Source organism: Gymnoscopelus braueri (assembly GCF_963280865.1).
Source record: "Gymnoscopelus braueri genome assembly, chromosome: 17".
NCBI lineage: Eukaryota > Metazoa > Chordata > Actinopteri > Myctophiformes > Myctophidae > Gymnoscopelus > Gymnoscopelus braueri.
This window is the reverse complement of record NC_137617.1, coordinates 8,389,104-8,403,782: the sequence shown is the minus strand read 5'-3', so window position 1 is coordinate 8,403,782 and position 14,679 is coordinate 8,389,104. Positions and strand designations below refer to the sequence as shown.

General features: G+C 41.6%; 1 protein-coding gene across 1 annotated transcript in view; it reads right to left on the bottom strand.

Moving 5' to 3' along the window:
* The window catches only part of heatr1 (HEAT repeat containing 1), a 46,687-nt gene that overhangs the window by 10,777 nt on the left and 21,231 nt on the right, over positions 1-14,679 (bottom strand). The window contains exons 23-35 of the mRNA XM_080454287.1: positions 13,699-13,941; positions 12,522-12,653; positions 11,258-11,361; positions 10,143-10,289; positions 9,337-9,455; positions 8,957-9,078; positions 7,844-7,972; positions 6,877-7,107; positions 4,318-4,447; positions 3,635-3,807; positions 2,412-2,464; positions 2,189-2,312; positions 920-1,060 (exon numbers count right to left, since the gene is read on the bottom strand). Coding sequence (XP_080310413.1) covers positions 920-1,060; positions 2,189-2,312; positions 2,412-2,464; positions 3,635-3,807; positions 4,318-4,447; positions 6,877-7,107; positions 7,844-7,972; positions 8,957-9,078; positions 9,337-9,455; positions 10,143-10,289; positions 11,258-11,361; positions 12,522-12,653; positions 13,699-13,941 — 1,848 coding nt within the window. The remainder of the gene's footprint in view (positions 1-919; positions 1,061-2,188; positions 2,313-2,411; positions 2,465-3,634; positions 3,808-4,317; positions 4,448-6,876; positions 7,108-7,843; positions 7,973-8,956; positions 9,079-9,336; positions 9,456-10,142; positions 10,290-11,257; positions 11,362-12,521; positions 12,654-13,698; positions 13,942-14,679) is intronic.

Here is a 14,679-nt window from a genome sequence, read left to right as displayed (position 1 = left end):
GAATCCCCCAGAAGCAAAGGTTTGAGTTACAAATGTTCACTTTAAAAATATTTATATTCAAAGACTTGGAAAGAAATCCAACGATTTTTCCAAAAAATAGCAGATCTGCAAGCTCATAGCTCGGCACCGGGCTATGAGCTTGTACATCTGTTATTTTTGAATAGCCCAAAGAAATCTAAAAACAGATGCGTTCCCGGTTTGAATGGGTTAAACATTTAAGTCCTTGTTATCCGACTTCTTTGTCCTCGTTTTCTTTCATTCTCATTTCTTTACCCATATGATAATTTAATTTCATTGAAATTTCAAAAATTGGGAGCTTGGACAAAAGATTATCTCACCCACTCTTTTACACTCGTAAACTTGCGATGTGACAATAACGTTCAAAGTTGCAGTTGAAGTCCTGTTTTATACTTCATCGTATAAATGGTGTCATATGGCAAAAATAGCTGATCTACAAGTTCACGCAATCGCATCACAATTGTGAGCTTGTAGATCGGCTATTATTGATGGTTTATTTTGCCTATAATGACATTGACAGTGGCTAATGCTTGGGAATAAGTGCCATTATTATTACTGCACATATCAACACTAATAAGTCGTCTCTGTCGGGTCGAAGTCGAACCCTCATATGTCCAAAACGTTACCTTTCAGGATTCAAATCCAAAAGTAGCAGATCTACAGGCTCAAAACGCGGCGCGAAGCGGCGCGTTTGTAGATCTGCTACTTTCGCCTGATACTGTAGTACGATCAAGTAGAGCGTTAATTTATGAAAAAAAATAAAAAGTTAGAATATGGAGATAAGAGGTTTTTGCCCGACAGCAACGAAGTGCTGTGTGTGTTTGTTGCTCCTCCCACCGTGTCCTGTGCTGTAGTTTATTATTCAGCAGGTCAGTGTGTGTGTGTGTGTGTGTGTGTGTACCTGTTGCTCCTCCCACTTTGTCCTTTGCTGTAGTTTATTATTCAGCAGGTCCATGGCCTTCCTACGGACCGATGGCAGCTCATTACCCATCAGCCCCCTGATCACTGGGATGAAGGTATCAGTCGGCAACAGGGCGTTCACCTGAGAGACAGAACAACCGGGTCAAAGCGGTGGCAGTGTGAGGTAACCGGGTCTCTAACAACCGGGTCAAAGCGGTGGCAGTGTGAGGTAACCGGGTCTCTAACAGCCGGGTCAAAGCGGTGGCAGTGTGAGGTAACCGGGTCTCTAACAGCCGGGTTAAAGCGGTGGCAGTGTGAGGTAACCGGGTCTCTAACAGCCGGGTCAAAGCGGTGGCAGTGTGAGGTAACCGGGTCTCTAACAGCCGGGTCAAAGCGGTGGCAGTGTGAGGTAACCGGGTCTCTACTAAGACGTGCGCAACAGAGACTTAACATGGACAATTATTCCCCATTATTATCGAAAATTTAGGACAGAACCTGTTGTATTAATATCCTAACTACAACCACCAAAATAATGACTCATGGTATTACTTATTACGGTAATAAATTAATTAGTAACTAAGTAGCCATATTTCAAAGAATAGCGAAAACAATTTGTCTACAAGCTCACGGTCACAGCGCATCGTCACGATGTGTTGCGACTGTGTTGATCAGCATTTTTGCTTTTTATGAAGATTTTCAAAAATGTTCACCTATAATGATATGCCTATTAGGGGTGGAAAATAAGATTCACAAATGTCAAAAAATAAATAAATCTAAATTGTTTAAAAAATATATTTCATCTTATTGCTAATTGCACAGAGCAGCAGCCAGATTTTGGTTGGTTATCAGAATATTGAGAAGCCTTTGTTATAAGTCAGTATTATTTTACAAAAAAGGACTTGTTTATTTTCTTGTCGGTTGTCTATAACCTTCCAGTTGACAGTGACACATCTCTTCCATTTGTTTTTATTATCAATAAAAGATAATGGAAGTAAATTAATCACAATGCATCGCAAATCGCAATAATTGGAATATAATCGAATCGTAGTCCTCTGAATCGGAATCGTCAGGTACCTAGCGATTTCCGCCCCCAATGCCTATATTAGGGATGCCAGGTTCAAAGTCATTACCGTAAGCTTAACAGCAATTATTGATCAAATAAATAAAAAGGCTGGTAGAGGTACTAGTAATAATTGCGTCATCTATTTTCTACAAACAAACTACTTTCCAGTGCATTGTGTAGTATAGTATACAAGACAAGTACAAGTACCTTGTCCAGAACATCATAAGCCTTGGTGAGCAGAGCTCTCCAGAACTTGGCAGTGGGTTTGTCTGCATTCTCCTCCACGCAGCGAGCAACAGTGTGGATGTAGCGCAGGATCTCCTCCAGGAGGCTAAACGGAAATCAGGAAAGTTATTACCGAAACAAAAAAATTAACAGTTCAATGCAAAAAGAGTTTAAAATCCCATGATTGATTTGAACCACAGTTCACCTCTGTTGTAGCTGCTGTAGAGACTCGTCTCCGACGTCACCGTCGTCTGCAACCTGTGATGACAGACACAACACAGCCTCACATCAAATAGGATTACATACTGTAGCTGCTTTAATACAATGGAATGACTATCTGGGAGACATTCATCATCAGAACTACATTATTTCACAACACAACATAGAAACCATGTTAGAACCTTGATTCCCTCTTTCCTCCCAAACAAAAACAGAGAAAATGGCTTTACCCAATATTTATCATCTTGGGTAAGGTGTCTGTTTTTAGATATGGGAGATAGTGGATGATGCACATTCACTTTAGGTGCAGGACAAGCAGAAGGTGAACATAATTGCGAAGGTACACACAATAATAATGTGGGCACACTGGTAATATGCTCCCACTTGCTTTTTGCTGGATTTCAATCAAATCGTTTTTCATGAAGAAGATCCATTTGCCAACAGATGATCATGGCTTATAATAACCCTACTAGCTAGGTGAGGATCAGTTGGTCGGTACATCTGTCCATCCACCATGTTGGTCCCAAACAACAGATCTCCAAGATCACTGGCTATATTCTCATAGAATTTGTTGTGCACCTTCACGCTCCCCAGAGGATGAAACTGATTTTGGTGACCCTATGACCTTTCCTCTTACACCACCCCTTGGTCAATATTTTATTTTATTATACTACTTTATAATTTGTTTTACTTTACTTTATGTTTACAACATGTATTAACTCTTAAGTGCACATACAGTAAACTTACCCTACCAATTTTGATAATAATAGCTAGAGGGGCTTTTAAGGTCGTAACACACAGCAAGCGGTTCACGCGGTGATCGCGCCGCGATCATTGTTGTTTTTTCCTCCTGCGCGGTGCGGTGAAAAGAAAAGCTCACCACAATCCAGCTCTTGCCGCCCGCGCGCACAAACGAGCACGCACGCGAGAATTTCACGGGGCAGCGCCCGCCTGCCTCACAGCCCCTCAACTTCTCCGCACGTCCCAAATAATCGCCCGCCTCTCATTGAAAATGAATTACATAGGCGTGTTGGCCGCTTGCCGTGTGAAAGGACCTTTAGACTTTTGGTCTTGTTTGTTTAGAATGCAGGGAATGGAACAGGCGATGGAACATTCACTGTTATTACGGTGGTCAGTTTCAAACAGTCTGTAGGTAGGTTTGGCAGCAAGAGAAATACATTTTTAAGTAGGTACCCTGGCCTACAGTACCTTTTCTATGAAGCTAGCAGAGGAGAGGAGCTGAGCCATGAAGGACACGGAGAGGAACTTCAAGTGTCTGAGCTCCTTGCTGCTGTGGTCCTCTGGGTTGAAGATCAGGTCCTCCATCCTCTCCTCCACGTTCTTCTTAGCTCCACGTCGCCCTGCGGCCGCTTTCACTGGAGCTGCACAGGAACAAGAGAAATGTCCATAGGACAATATACAGGGAAGGAGTTAAGCCTGATTTGTACTTCATTGGGTGCAACTGTTAATCGAATTAATTATGAAAAAAAATGGTTTGAAAAAAAAAAAAAAATCTCTTTACAATGTTTTTTTTCAAATAGCAACTAACGTGTCTATAGCGATGAGACGTGTTGTGAGCTTCTAGATCTTCTAGATCTGATAATTTTTGCTATTCTTGTGCTGTTTTACCTTGTTCTGTAAAGCACTTTGTAACCTTGTTTGGAAAAGTGATTATACAAATAAATTCATAATTATTCGTTGACATTAAAAAAATAAAACAAATCAAAGAAAACGCGCTTCTCGATTAATCAAAAAAAGTCATCGATAGGATAATCACAAAGAAAATAATCAATAGTTGCAGCCCTAACACCTCCGTCATACGACGGTGTTGCACGCTGGAAATAGCTGATCTACAAGTTCACAAGGCGTGACATCCAAAGGCAGCATCTCACCTTCATCTTTGTCCTGGGGGAGCTGCATGAGGTAATGGAGGACCTGAATGAGAGCGGTCAGCTGGTCTGACACCTCAAACTCACAGCACAGCGAGATCCAGAACTCCACGTCTCTCTCCAGAGCAGCATCCTGAGAACACACACACACAGTGTTCCATATGACTGATTGTTAGGGCTATTTACCTTGTAGTGAACTTAAGTTTTCATACACACACATTAACCCATTTAGACCCGAGGCCGATTCTAAAAACAACTTCCATATCCTAACCTAAAGTGCTTGGAAAAACATTGAAATTATTTTTTTAATCATGTTACTATTATTTGCTGTTGTCGGGTGGAAACCTTGTATGTCCAATACTGTTCCTTTTTCATTACTATTTTAGAAACGATTTAAAATAGAGAAAATAGCCGATCTACAAGCGCACAACGCCTCGCGATGCGAGGTGTTGTGTGCTTGTAGATCTGCTATTTTCACTAGACATGGAGTAGGGCTTTAATTTTACAAAAAAAAAAAAAAAGTGAAACTTCAAGGTCTAAATTAGTTAATAAAGAAATTAAAGTCATATCAAACACGTGTTACCTAACTGACATCTTTCATCCATTGTATAGACTCCCCCCCCACTTTTTTATACACTACGTCTACATTTCACTGATGTGATTGCCTTGTGTGTTACAACTTTGACATTCCTTTTTTTTTTTTTTTTACCATTTTAACCCATTCAATCCGGGAACTCATCTACACATTTTTTTCTGAAAATACTTATGTTGCTATATCAGTGGTTCTCAAACTTTTTCATGTCAAGGAACCCCACAATTATATGTATTTGGCCGCAGACCCCCCCCCCCCCCCATCTGAAAATATTTTGTTCCAGGGACCCCCAGAAGCAAAGATTTGAGTAAAAAATAAATAAAATAAAAATAAACATATTCAAAGATTTGCACACAATCTTATACTTTGGCTATTCAAAAATAGCAGATGCACATGCTCATAGCGCGTCACGAGTGACACGCTATGAGCTTGTAGATCTGCTATTTTTGAAAAATCAAGTTTTTTTTGGGTGAACATTTTAACACAAATCTTTGCTTGTTCCTGGCACAAAACATTTTCAGCTGGGGGTCCGTGGCCAAATACATATCATTTTGGGGGTCCTTGACATGAAAAGGTTTGAGAACCACTGGTTTAATGAATACACACTGGAGAATGCAGCTGTTCACCTCACATGTGTGTCTCAGTGTTTCTCAGTACATTAAACATTGTTTATAGACAAGGCTGCTGTTATCTTTTCACCAGCATATCCTAATACCATACACAGCTTATTGTTATCATCTTGACCTTGGCCGGAATGGCCGCACAGTAGCCTCAGCAGAACGGAATGCTCAGCCGCTACGTGAACACAACGATAAGAGAGAACTAGACAAAGTCTTCTGACTGCAAAGGCAACACACAGAGCAGTGGTTCTTTAACTTTTCAGACCGCGAACCCCCAAAATAATCATATTTGAACTGGGGACCCCCCCAGTGCCCCCACCCTGACAAGTTGAAGCATTAACTTTAGTTTGACTCGGTTATAAATATTCCATTGGCTATTTGTTGCCTCTTTCTTAGGTAATATTAGACAATTTGACCAATGTTTGAACATTTTTGAGGTTGAGAACCACTGACACAGAGCACAGCAAAAAACTAGTTTTCCATCAGATGAACATGTATATGACTATACTTGAGTTCATTTATGAGTAGCTGACATGGGGCAGATGAGCTGTTGAGAAGGGGACATGTCTGCATGTGTGACCATGCCTTTATAGTAGCGTGATTGGACCTGGGCTCACGGCTATATACACACAAGGCCAGAGAGAGAATGCCAGCATAGACACAAGGAGAGCTAGAGAGCTCTTACTTAATGGTCCAAAGTTATAAAAGGACTTTCATTTAAATGCATGGCCAAGCAGCAGACCCAGCATGGCTGTTGGTTGTATAGTTCATGTATGTGTGTGTAGTCAAAGAGCTGAAGCTTACATTACAAAACAGCCTCATCAGTTGTGTCTGCAACAGCCCACAGTAGCACTCAGCGTGCTTCAGTGACATAATGACCAATTGGCTGATGGGGATGATTTTTAGGACTTTTATAGTTGTGTGGCTGTTCTTACCTTAGTGAGTTGTTACAACAATTTTTCACTTTTACCCAATTTAAGCTGTTCATCAGCATTTTTGCCATTAGCTATGGGAGCTGTAGTGTCACAGTTGAGGTACTATACCAAGTCTGCACGTAGTTTGAGTGCGCACACGGCCGGTTATGGACTGGTTTCACATTTATTGTTATTTGCCTGTTTCAATCACTCACTCAATCTCACAGATCAGTGGTTGTCAAAGTGGGGTCCAGGGACCCTCAGAATTCCTTGAGGGGGTTCCAAATGGACCCTTACAGGTCTGTCACTCTGAGAGAGTACAATTTGGTTCCGTTTGTACATTCTCAGAGTTATGGGGTACTTGAAATGAAAGAAGTGTGAGAACCTAAATCTATATCTTTTTAAAGCAGCGTCTCACGGCTACCCTCTTCCTCACCTTCTCGCTGGCGGCGCCAGTTGTCTGCGTGGCGTGCTGCTTGAACAGCAGCAGCAGCAGGACCCAGAGGAAGCGGGCCGGGCCCAGAGTGCTGATCAGCTCGGACATGATGGGCAGGCGGCGGTGCTCGGGCACGTGGGGCAGAGCGTCCGTGAACACGTGCATCATCTTCGTCACCACCACCTCCATGCGCGCCGAAGAGTCACCCGACTCACCGCTGCCCTCGTGGGCCTGGGAGGGGGATAGCAGACAAATGAGAAAAGAACACTCATATAATGGGAACATTACGAAGCCTTTGTCAATAAAAATCAACTCTTAAGGTGAGCGGCCTGGCCTGGTCTAGTGGAATGACATGTATCCTTGTTGGCCAAATATGTTCAACTACAATCGACAATAGTGTAATTGTTAGGGGTGGAAAATTAAATCGATTCATAGATTAATCACGATGCTGACATGGACGATTATGAATCGATTCACCAATGTTTTATTTATTTGTTATTGTTTATCATATTGCTAATTGCATAGAGCAGCAGCCAGACTTTGGTTGGTTATCAGAATATTGAGAAGCCTTTGTTATAAGTCAGTATTATTTTACAAAAAAGGACTTGCTTTCTGCAATTGTTAATGTTGGCAAATATAACCTTCCAGTTGACAGTGACACATCTCTTCCATTTGTTTTTATTATCAATAAAAGATAATGGAAGTAAATTAATCTCTTGTCATTATGGATCATTAGAAAGCACTGTGTTTATTAGTCACACAGTGAGGGGGAAATAAATCATGTATTGGAATCGCGATGCATCGCAAATCGCAATAATTGAATCGTAGCCGTCTGAATCGAATCGTCAGGTACCTAGCGATTTCCGCCCCTAGTAATGGTACTGTAGTTATCAAACCATTATACAAGCCGTCAAGCTGCTTTCAACAGAGAGAGTAATAGTAAAGTAGAGAGGGGTTGTGGTCTCACCTTGATAAGAGCAGGTATGACGGTCTGTACCGTCCTGTTGATCACCTGGAAGCTGTAGGCATCGTCCAGACGCATGATACCGGCACCCATGAAGGTGAAAATAGGCATGATGTTGTGAAGGACTTTCTCCTGGAGACAAGAGGACATGGACAGAGTTTTTAAGTAATACACAATGACTTTTAGACTTTTTTTTTTACATGTCTTTAGAAATGTTTAGCTGGTGTTTGTGGTTCCCACTCCAAATGAATGCTAAGATGCCCTTACTTTTCCCATGAGTTTCCATAACTAACAAACTTGCAACAATTATTTGATAAACCTAATATTCTCAGATGATGATATGCATCTATATAATGTTTATATTATACATAAATACAGAAATGTGTTTTTGTTTTATCTCTTTAATGTAAAGCACACTGAGCTGCTTGTTTTGTATGAATGGTGCTATAGAAATAGATAGGCTAATAATTATTATTATTATTAAATAAAGGGAAACTGAAACAGCTCTTTTATTCACAGTCATCCCATCAGAAACATCAATAAATAATATTTGATTATTAAGAATTTACACGTTTCCCGTGTGGATGTTTCCATAACCCCCAAACGTCTATGTACCGGGGGACCCAAGGGTAGATGTGTAGATCAGTGGTTCTCAAACCTTTTCATGTCAAGGACCCCAAAAATAATATGTATTTGGCTGCGGAACCCCATCTCAAAATATTTTGTTCCAAGGACCCACAGAAGCCTAGATTTGAGATACAAATGTTCGTTTAAAAAAATATATACCGGTATATATATACGGTTTGCACAAATTGTCACGATTTTTCAAAAATAGCAGATCTACAAGCTCATAGCACGGCACTCGGTGCCGCACTATGAGCTTGTAGATCTGCTATTTTTGAATAGCCAAAGTATAAAAGGTTAAAGTGGCTCAAGTGGCTATATTAACACATTTTGCTGGGGACCCCTTGGAACGCCCCAACGGACCCCACTTTGAGAACCAATGGTGTAGATAGATGTAAAATCTAATGCACCGTGTGAACCCAGAATAGATGAGTAGGTGTTTTGTAAATGTAACATCCAAGGGTAGATTGTGTGGATGTCCTCAGTACTCACAGGGAACATTCCTGCTCCAGCTCCTAGCAGCAGCAGAGCATGGTGGTGGGTCTGGGGCATCTCTGACACCCGGACGCACTGGACCACCAGCTCCACGTTGAACTGATCCTCGTGCAGGATGTCTGCGCAGACAAGCACACTCATGGTCACACTAGGAACTAAATGGTATCGCATGCAGTCCGGCCCAAATAGTGATTCACAATGTTACCGTCATTAGTGGAGGTGGTGTTGTTATTTTTTTCAAATAGGAAAAATGTGCATACAATTTCTTCAAAATTATGTTCTCTTTATCTCCTGCCCCCCATTTTTCATCAAATCCCACCCCATGTATTATAGCCCCTGCCACTGCTTATGAACCCATGTGTGTAGGACATACATACCTGCAGCTATAAGTCCTCCATCAGGGGACACTTTCTGACAGATGTTGAGCAGACACTGAAGGAGCAGTTGTCTGGTGTACTCTGTGTTGCTGTGCTCTGATGTGCACGGCTCCAGACTCCTGCACACAACACATTATGGACATCCGTCAGTTCAACATTATCAACTACAGCAGTGGTTCTCAACCTTTTCAGGTCCGCGACCACCAAAAAAGAATCATAATTGAACTGGGGACCCCCCCAACATAATCATATTTGAACTGGGGACCCCCCCAACATAATCATATTTGAACTGGGGACCCCCCAACATAATCATATTTGAACTGGGGGCTCCCCACCATGACAAGCACCTGGAATTGTAGGAGCTGAGGCATTACATTTAGTCTGACATGGTTCCACAGATAAATATGAAAATAGCTGATCTACAAGCTCACAACGCCTCGCAACGCAAGGCGTTGTGAGCTTGTAGATCAGCTATTTTCACAATGTTTGCCTCTTTCTGGTGTTTTCTATTTCTATACACTTTTTTTTTTTTTTTTACATTTTTCACTGTCATCTGGAGACCCCCCCAAAATGATGTGGTGACCCCTCTGGGAGTCCCGACCCACAGGTTGAGAACCACTGAACTACAGTACGTCTCAATATTGGAGGTCACAGTGACTTTGTATGCAGTTAGTATTAAAAACCTTCAAACTGATGTACCTATTTAGGGCATATTATAGGTGAAATGTTAAATATATATATATATTTTTAGCATTCTGATGCTATCCTGTGTTTCCATATTGCTGACAGGAGTTTATATTGTTTACCTGGAGAGCAGTGTGAACAGAGCCGGCACCAACAGGTGGGGTCTCTTCAGCTTCTTCTTGTGCTGAAGCAGCTCCAGGATGAGCGTCACCCTCTGCCAGGGTATGGCACCCTCCTCTATTGGGGAATCGCCACTGTCTGCAGCTTTCCTATAAAAAAAAAAAGTACAGGACATTTCAGATCTATATGACAAGTACTGTTCTAATAAGCTTCATTACATCTATTCCAATATTACATATTTTTTTAAACATACATATTTTTTATCATAATTTAACCAGGTCGTCACTTTTAACACATTGGGTGCCAGAGGTTTATTAAAATATTATACGTTGAGTGCCAGCATTTCTTCCATCCACTTGCGTTATACGTTGAGTGCTGTGAGAAGCCCCGACGCGGAAATGCATGTAAACAAAGCGTGCGTGCGAGACGGCGGAGGGTCCCGACTAACGCCTGGAACAATAATAATTCTAACGCGACCCTCCATTGCAGCGTGATCGCCGATCGGAAACGGCTCGTTTCCACCACATTAAAAAGAAATGGAGATATTAAGCTTTTAATCAAGGAGATAACATTGAAAACGCCGACCGGAAGGATTTTTGACATGGAGCCAGATCCAGCCTCTTCTTCTCAGAAACTCATTGGGTGATGTCAAAGTTTCGTTTTAGCGCCCCACGTGGCCCACATGTATAAAAATAGAATTGGGTCAAAAACGGTCCGGACCGTTTTCGGCACTTCTCGTTTGGACCCTCAAAAACGGTCCGGACCGTTTTTGGCATTCAATGTGTTAAAGTTTTAAAGCAAGACCTGGCCAAAATAGTAGACAAAAAGACAAATCATCTGTTCCTTTTTGTTAATTTGTATTTATGCCTACAGTATGTTCTTGTGTTTTTGTGTCTTGAATGAAAAAAAAAACACAAGAAACTAAAAGGCATGAATACATTTAAAACACAGATGATTCTGTCGGTTAGCGTTTTAATTTGGCACGCTAAGGATTTGAGCTCCTGCATTCCTTTGATATCAAACAGAACTTTGGTTTGTTATTTCAATCATGTGAGCGTGGGCGTCCTACTTAAATTAGAATTAAATGTTGTAACGGACACATAAAGCGAGTCCTCACCTCTGCAGCAGTGTGCTCCTGCGTGTCTGTTGGATGGTCACTGTCACTTTAGGTTTCTCTGGAGGAGTGAGCTCGTTGGCAACCAGCTGACCGTCCACTGCAATCTATGGAGTACCACAAAGAATGAAATAACGTTCAATAAAACACGTCTGGTTGTTGTAATAACTGTCAAAGGTGGACAAGCACGTTTTCCCGCTAATTTTCAGTTTACTGTGAGTCTGTTTTTGAAAAATGAACAATTTTTATCCACCTTTTCTTGTGTTCTAGCATTACACGACTAAACCATACCAAACCGCTGCTCTGTGTTGGCCTCAAACTATATTCATCTTCTTGAGATAATAATTAATCAATATTTACTGTACATTATTCATTTAAACCCTATAGTTGTCCAGGGTATTTCAGGGCTCTATGATAGGTCTGCTCCTAAAAATAGCCATTCTACAAGCTGAAACACATCTCAGCTTGTAGATTGGCTATTTTTGCTGATAGGAGAAACCATGAACGTGTTTCTGTTGTCCGTGCCTATTTGTGAATAAAAGTACCTGAAGCACAATTCTGTGAGTGTTGGCAGTTCTTTTGCTGACAATGAACTCTGTTGAGCCGAGCACGCGGTAAACAGTGGATCACTGAGTTGTGCTCACATTTTCTATAAATGTAATTTTTTCGCACTTTCATAAATGTAAAACAACAGCACTTTGAGATTTCTTGTAAATGTAAAGTGCGTTATAAATAAAATCCATTATTATTATTATTATTAAACACACAAGGCATTGAATAAAATAGAAGGTAATAGGCATTGTGTTCTAAGCCAGTGGTTCTCAATCTGTGGGTTGGGACCCCCAGGGGGTCCCCACATGATTTTTTTGGGGGTCCCCAGATGACAGTAAAGTGACAATTTAATTTTTAATACCTAAAGAAAAAAGAAATGAAATGAAAAAAGACTGCATCAAAAGTAATCAACAAACTATACTATAAAAACTGGTTAAACATTGGCCAAATTGTCAAATAATATAAGAAAGAGGCAACAATTGTGACGCATTGCCAGGCGTTGTGAGCTTGTAGATCTGTTAGTTTCACAATATTTATCTGTGGGAACTGAGTCAAACTAAATGTAATGACTCAACTCCTACAATTCGAAGTCCTTGTCAGGGTGAGGGGGTCCCCAGTTCAAATATAATTATTTTTGAGGGTCCCCAGTTCAAATATGATTATTAGGGCGGTCCGCAGTTCAAGGCTGGGAAGCACTGTTCTAAGCCATACACACCCCTTTGAAGACACTGCTGATGGTGTTGGAGACGGCAGGAGTCCTGCTGTCAGTCAGCAGGTCAAACATCACTCCCAGCAGTCTCTGCTGCACCTTCTCCTCCCCCAACGCTGAGAAGAACGGCTTGGTGATCTGAGGACCACAGAGACCAGGTCATGACAGCATGACACCAAACAACCGTCAGCTACCGCTCATAACTGTCCGTTTTGTTACAATAAACCCAAGCTTGTCCGGCTACATTTTCATTAATGGCACAAAATGCTATGAGCTTAAAGACTTTGTCATCGCATCATAATCGCATGCTACTAGAAGGCGACATGTGTACAAGCCTTTTTAAAGAAGGTTTTATTCCCACGGCGACTGCTAAAAGGCTGGTCGATATGGACAAAATCTATATTCTTGACAAAATACCTCAATATTGATATTGTGACAATATTGTGGTGATGACTATTGGTGCTGTCGCAAAATATTTAAATAGTGAGATTTGATAAATATCATCAGTAATGCCTATATAATAACTACCGTAAGTGGGTAAAGGCAAGTAGTAGAACAGCTTATGCTAACGCTTATGCCATATCACAAACAATATCCCAAATATCCCAGTGTTGATTTCGTCGACTAAAACTATGACGAAAAATGTTCGTGACTACCTTTTTTCACTAACGGAAACTACTGTAAATAAAAACTAAGCTACGATGACTAATAGTAAGACTAAATATATTGACAATTTCGTCAACAAATAAAAACTAGACTAAAATGTTAGTGAGGGACGAGTGGAGAAGAGATCCAGTAGAACTAAGACATGTCATTTTAGGTTTGGTTGCGCTTGGGTGTTGCGCTCTGAAAATAGCAGATCTATAAGCTCACAACACGCCGCGCTGTGAGCTTGTAGATCGGCTATTTTCAGCATGCAACCACTAGTGTCAAATCTGCCATTACGACACCATCAAGGCCCGCCAAAATACATTTTAGTCGACAAAATCAACTGTAGATTTAGTCAACTATAATCTTATGATATTTAGTCGACTAAAACTAGACAAAAACTAAAACAACATTGTCTCAAACCATATCCAATCTCATATCACAATATCGATATAACAATATATTGCCCAGCCAACCATTTTATCACTTCATTTCCTCACTGTACAAGTGAATGAAAGCTAATCCAAAGCGGTACCTGTTCCAGCGCTTGTATCTGACAGCTGGGGATGTCTGGGTAGGGCTGGGCCGTGGTCCTCAGAGCTCTGATGAAGAGCTCCAGACACGCTTGGTCCTTGGCCAGCAGAGGGGCCGAGGCCTCGCTGAACTTCTCCAGGACCAGGCACATCAACTGGGCCTTGTCCCGCAGGAGGGTGGGCCTCTCCGGACTGCTCTGCTCCAGGAGACACTCCAGAACCGGCAACATGGCCGACAGAACGGACTGGGAGAGAGAATGTGGAGGTGAAGATAGAGGGCTATAAAAAGGAGTGTTAAACCACTTAATTCCTATTAATGAAATGTAATTTCAACCCTGAGGGAAAAGGGGAGAAACGGTCATTGTAGGCACATGGGTTTTATCATACTGCCATGAGGACAGGAGATAAGCACAACATGCCAGATCACTGTGGGCCCTTTTAATATCATCTCTGACCACTGCAACGCCAGAGATGACTTTCAGACTGGGCCACCATCTGCTTTAAAATGTCGTATTTATGTAGCCAAATAAAAAAGGTGCTGAATAACAGTATCCCCCCCAAAAAACGGTCACAGTGCTATTCTCTGAGCTGGTTCGTGATATGTGACTTCAACCCTGAGGCAAAGGGGACAAAGGTCAATGAATGTCATAACTTCTAGGGCAGGTACCCTCACAAAAAACATGCAGTAATCCTGGTCTCTATACTGCCTCCCACGCCTGATTGAGGGGAAAGGAACCGGTTGGAATAACGTGTTCCTTCCACGCGCTACGTCCTACCGGGGAAACTCCCCCGTCAGGTGATAAGAAGCGGCTTGCTAGCTCCTCATGCATTGAAGGAGGCATGAGGAGCGGGAGAGTAGCGCCCAGGATGACATAGGCAATTGGCACTGGGTGAAAAAATGGGTTTCAAAAATCGTGGGATAAACATTTTAAATACTTAACTAACTTAACTTCAAACGTCAGACAAATGGCATTAACACAACA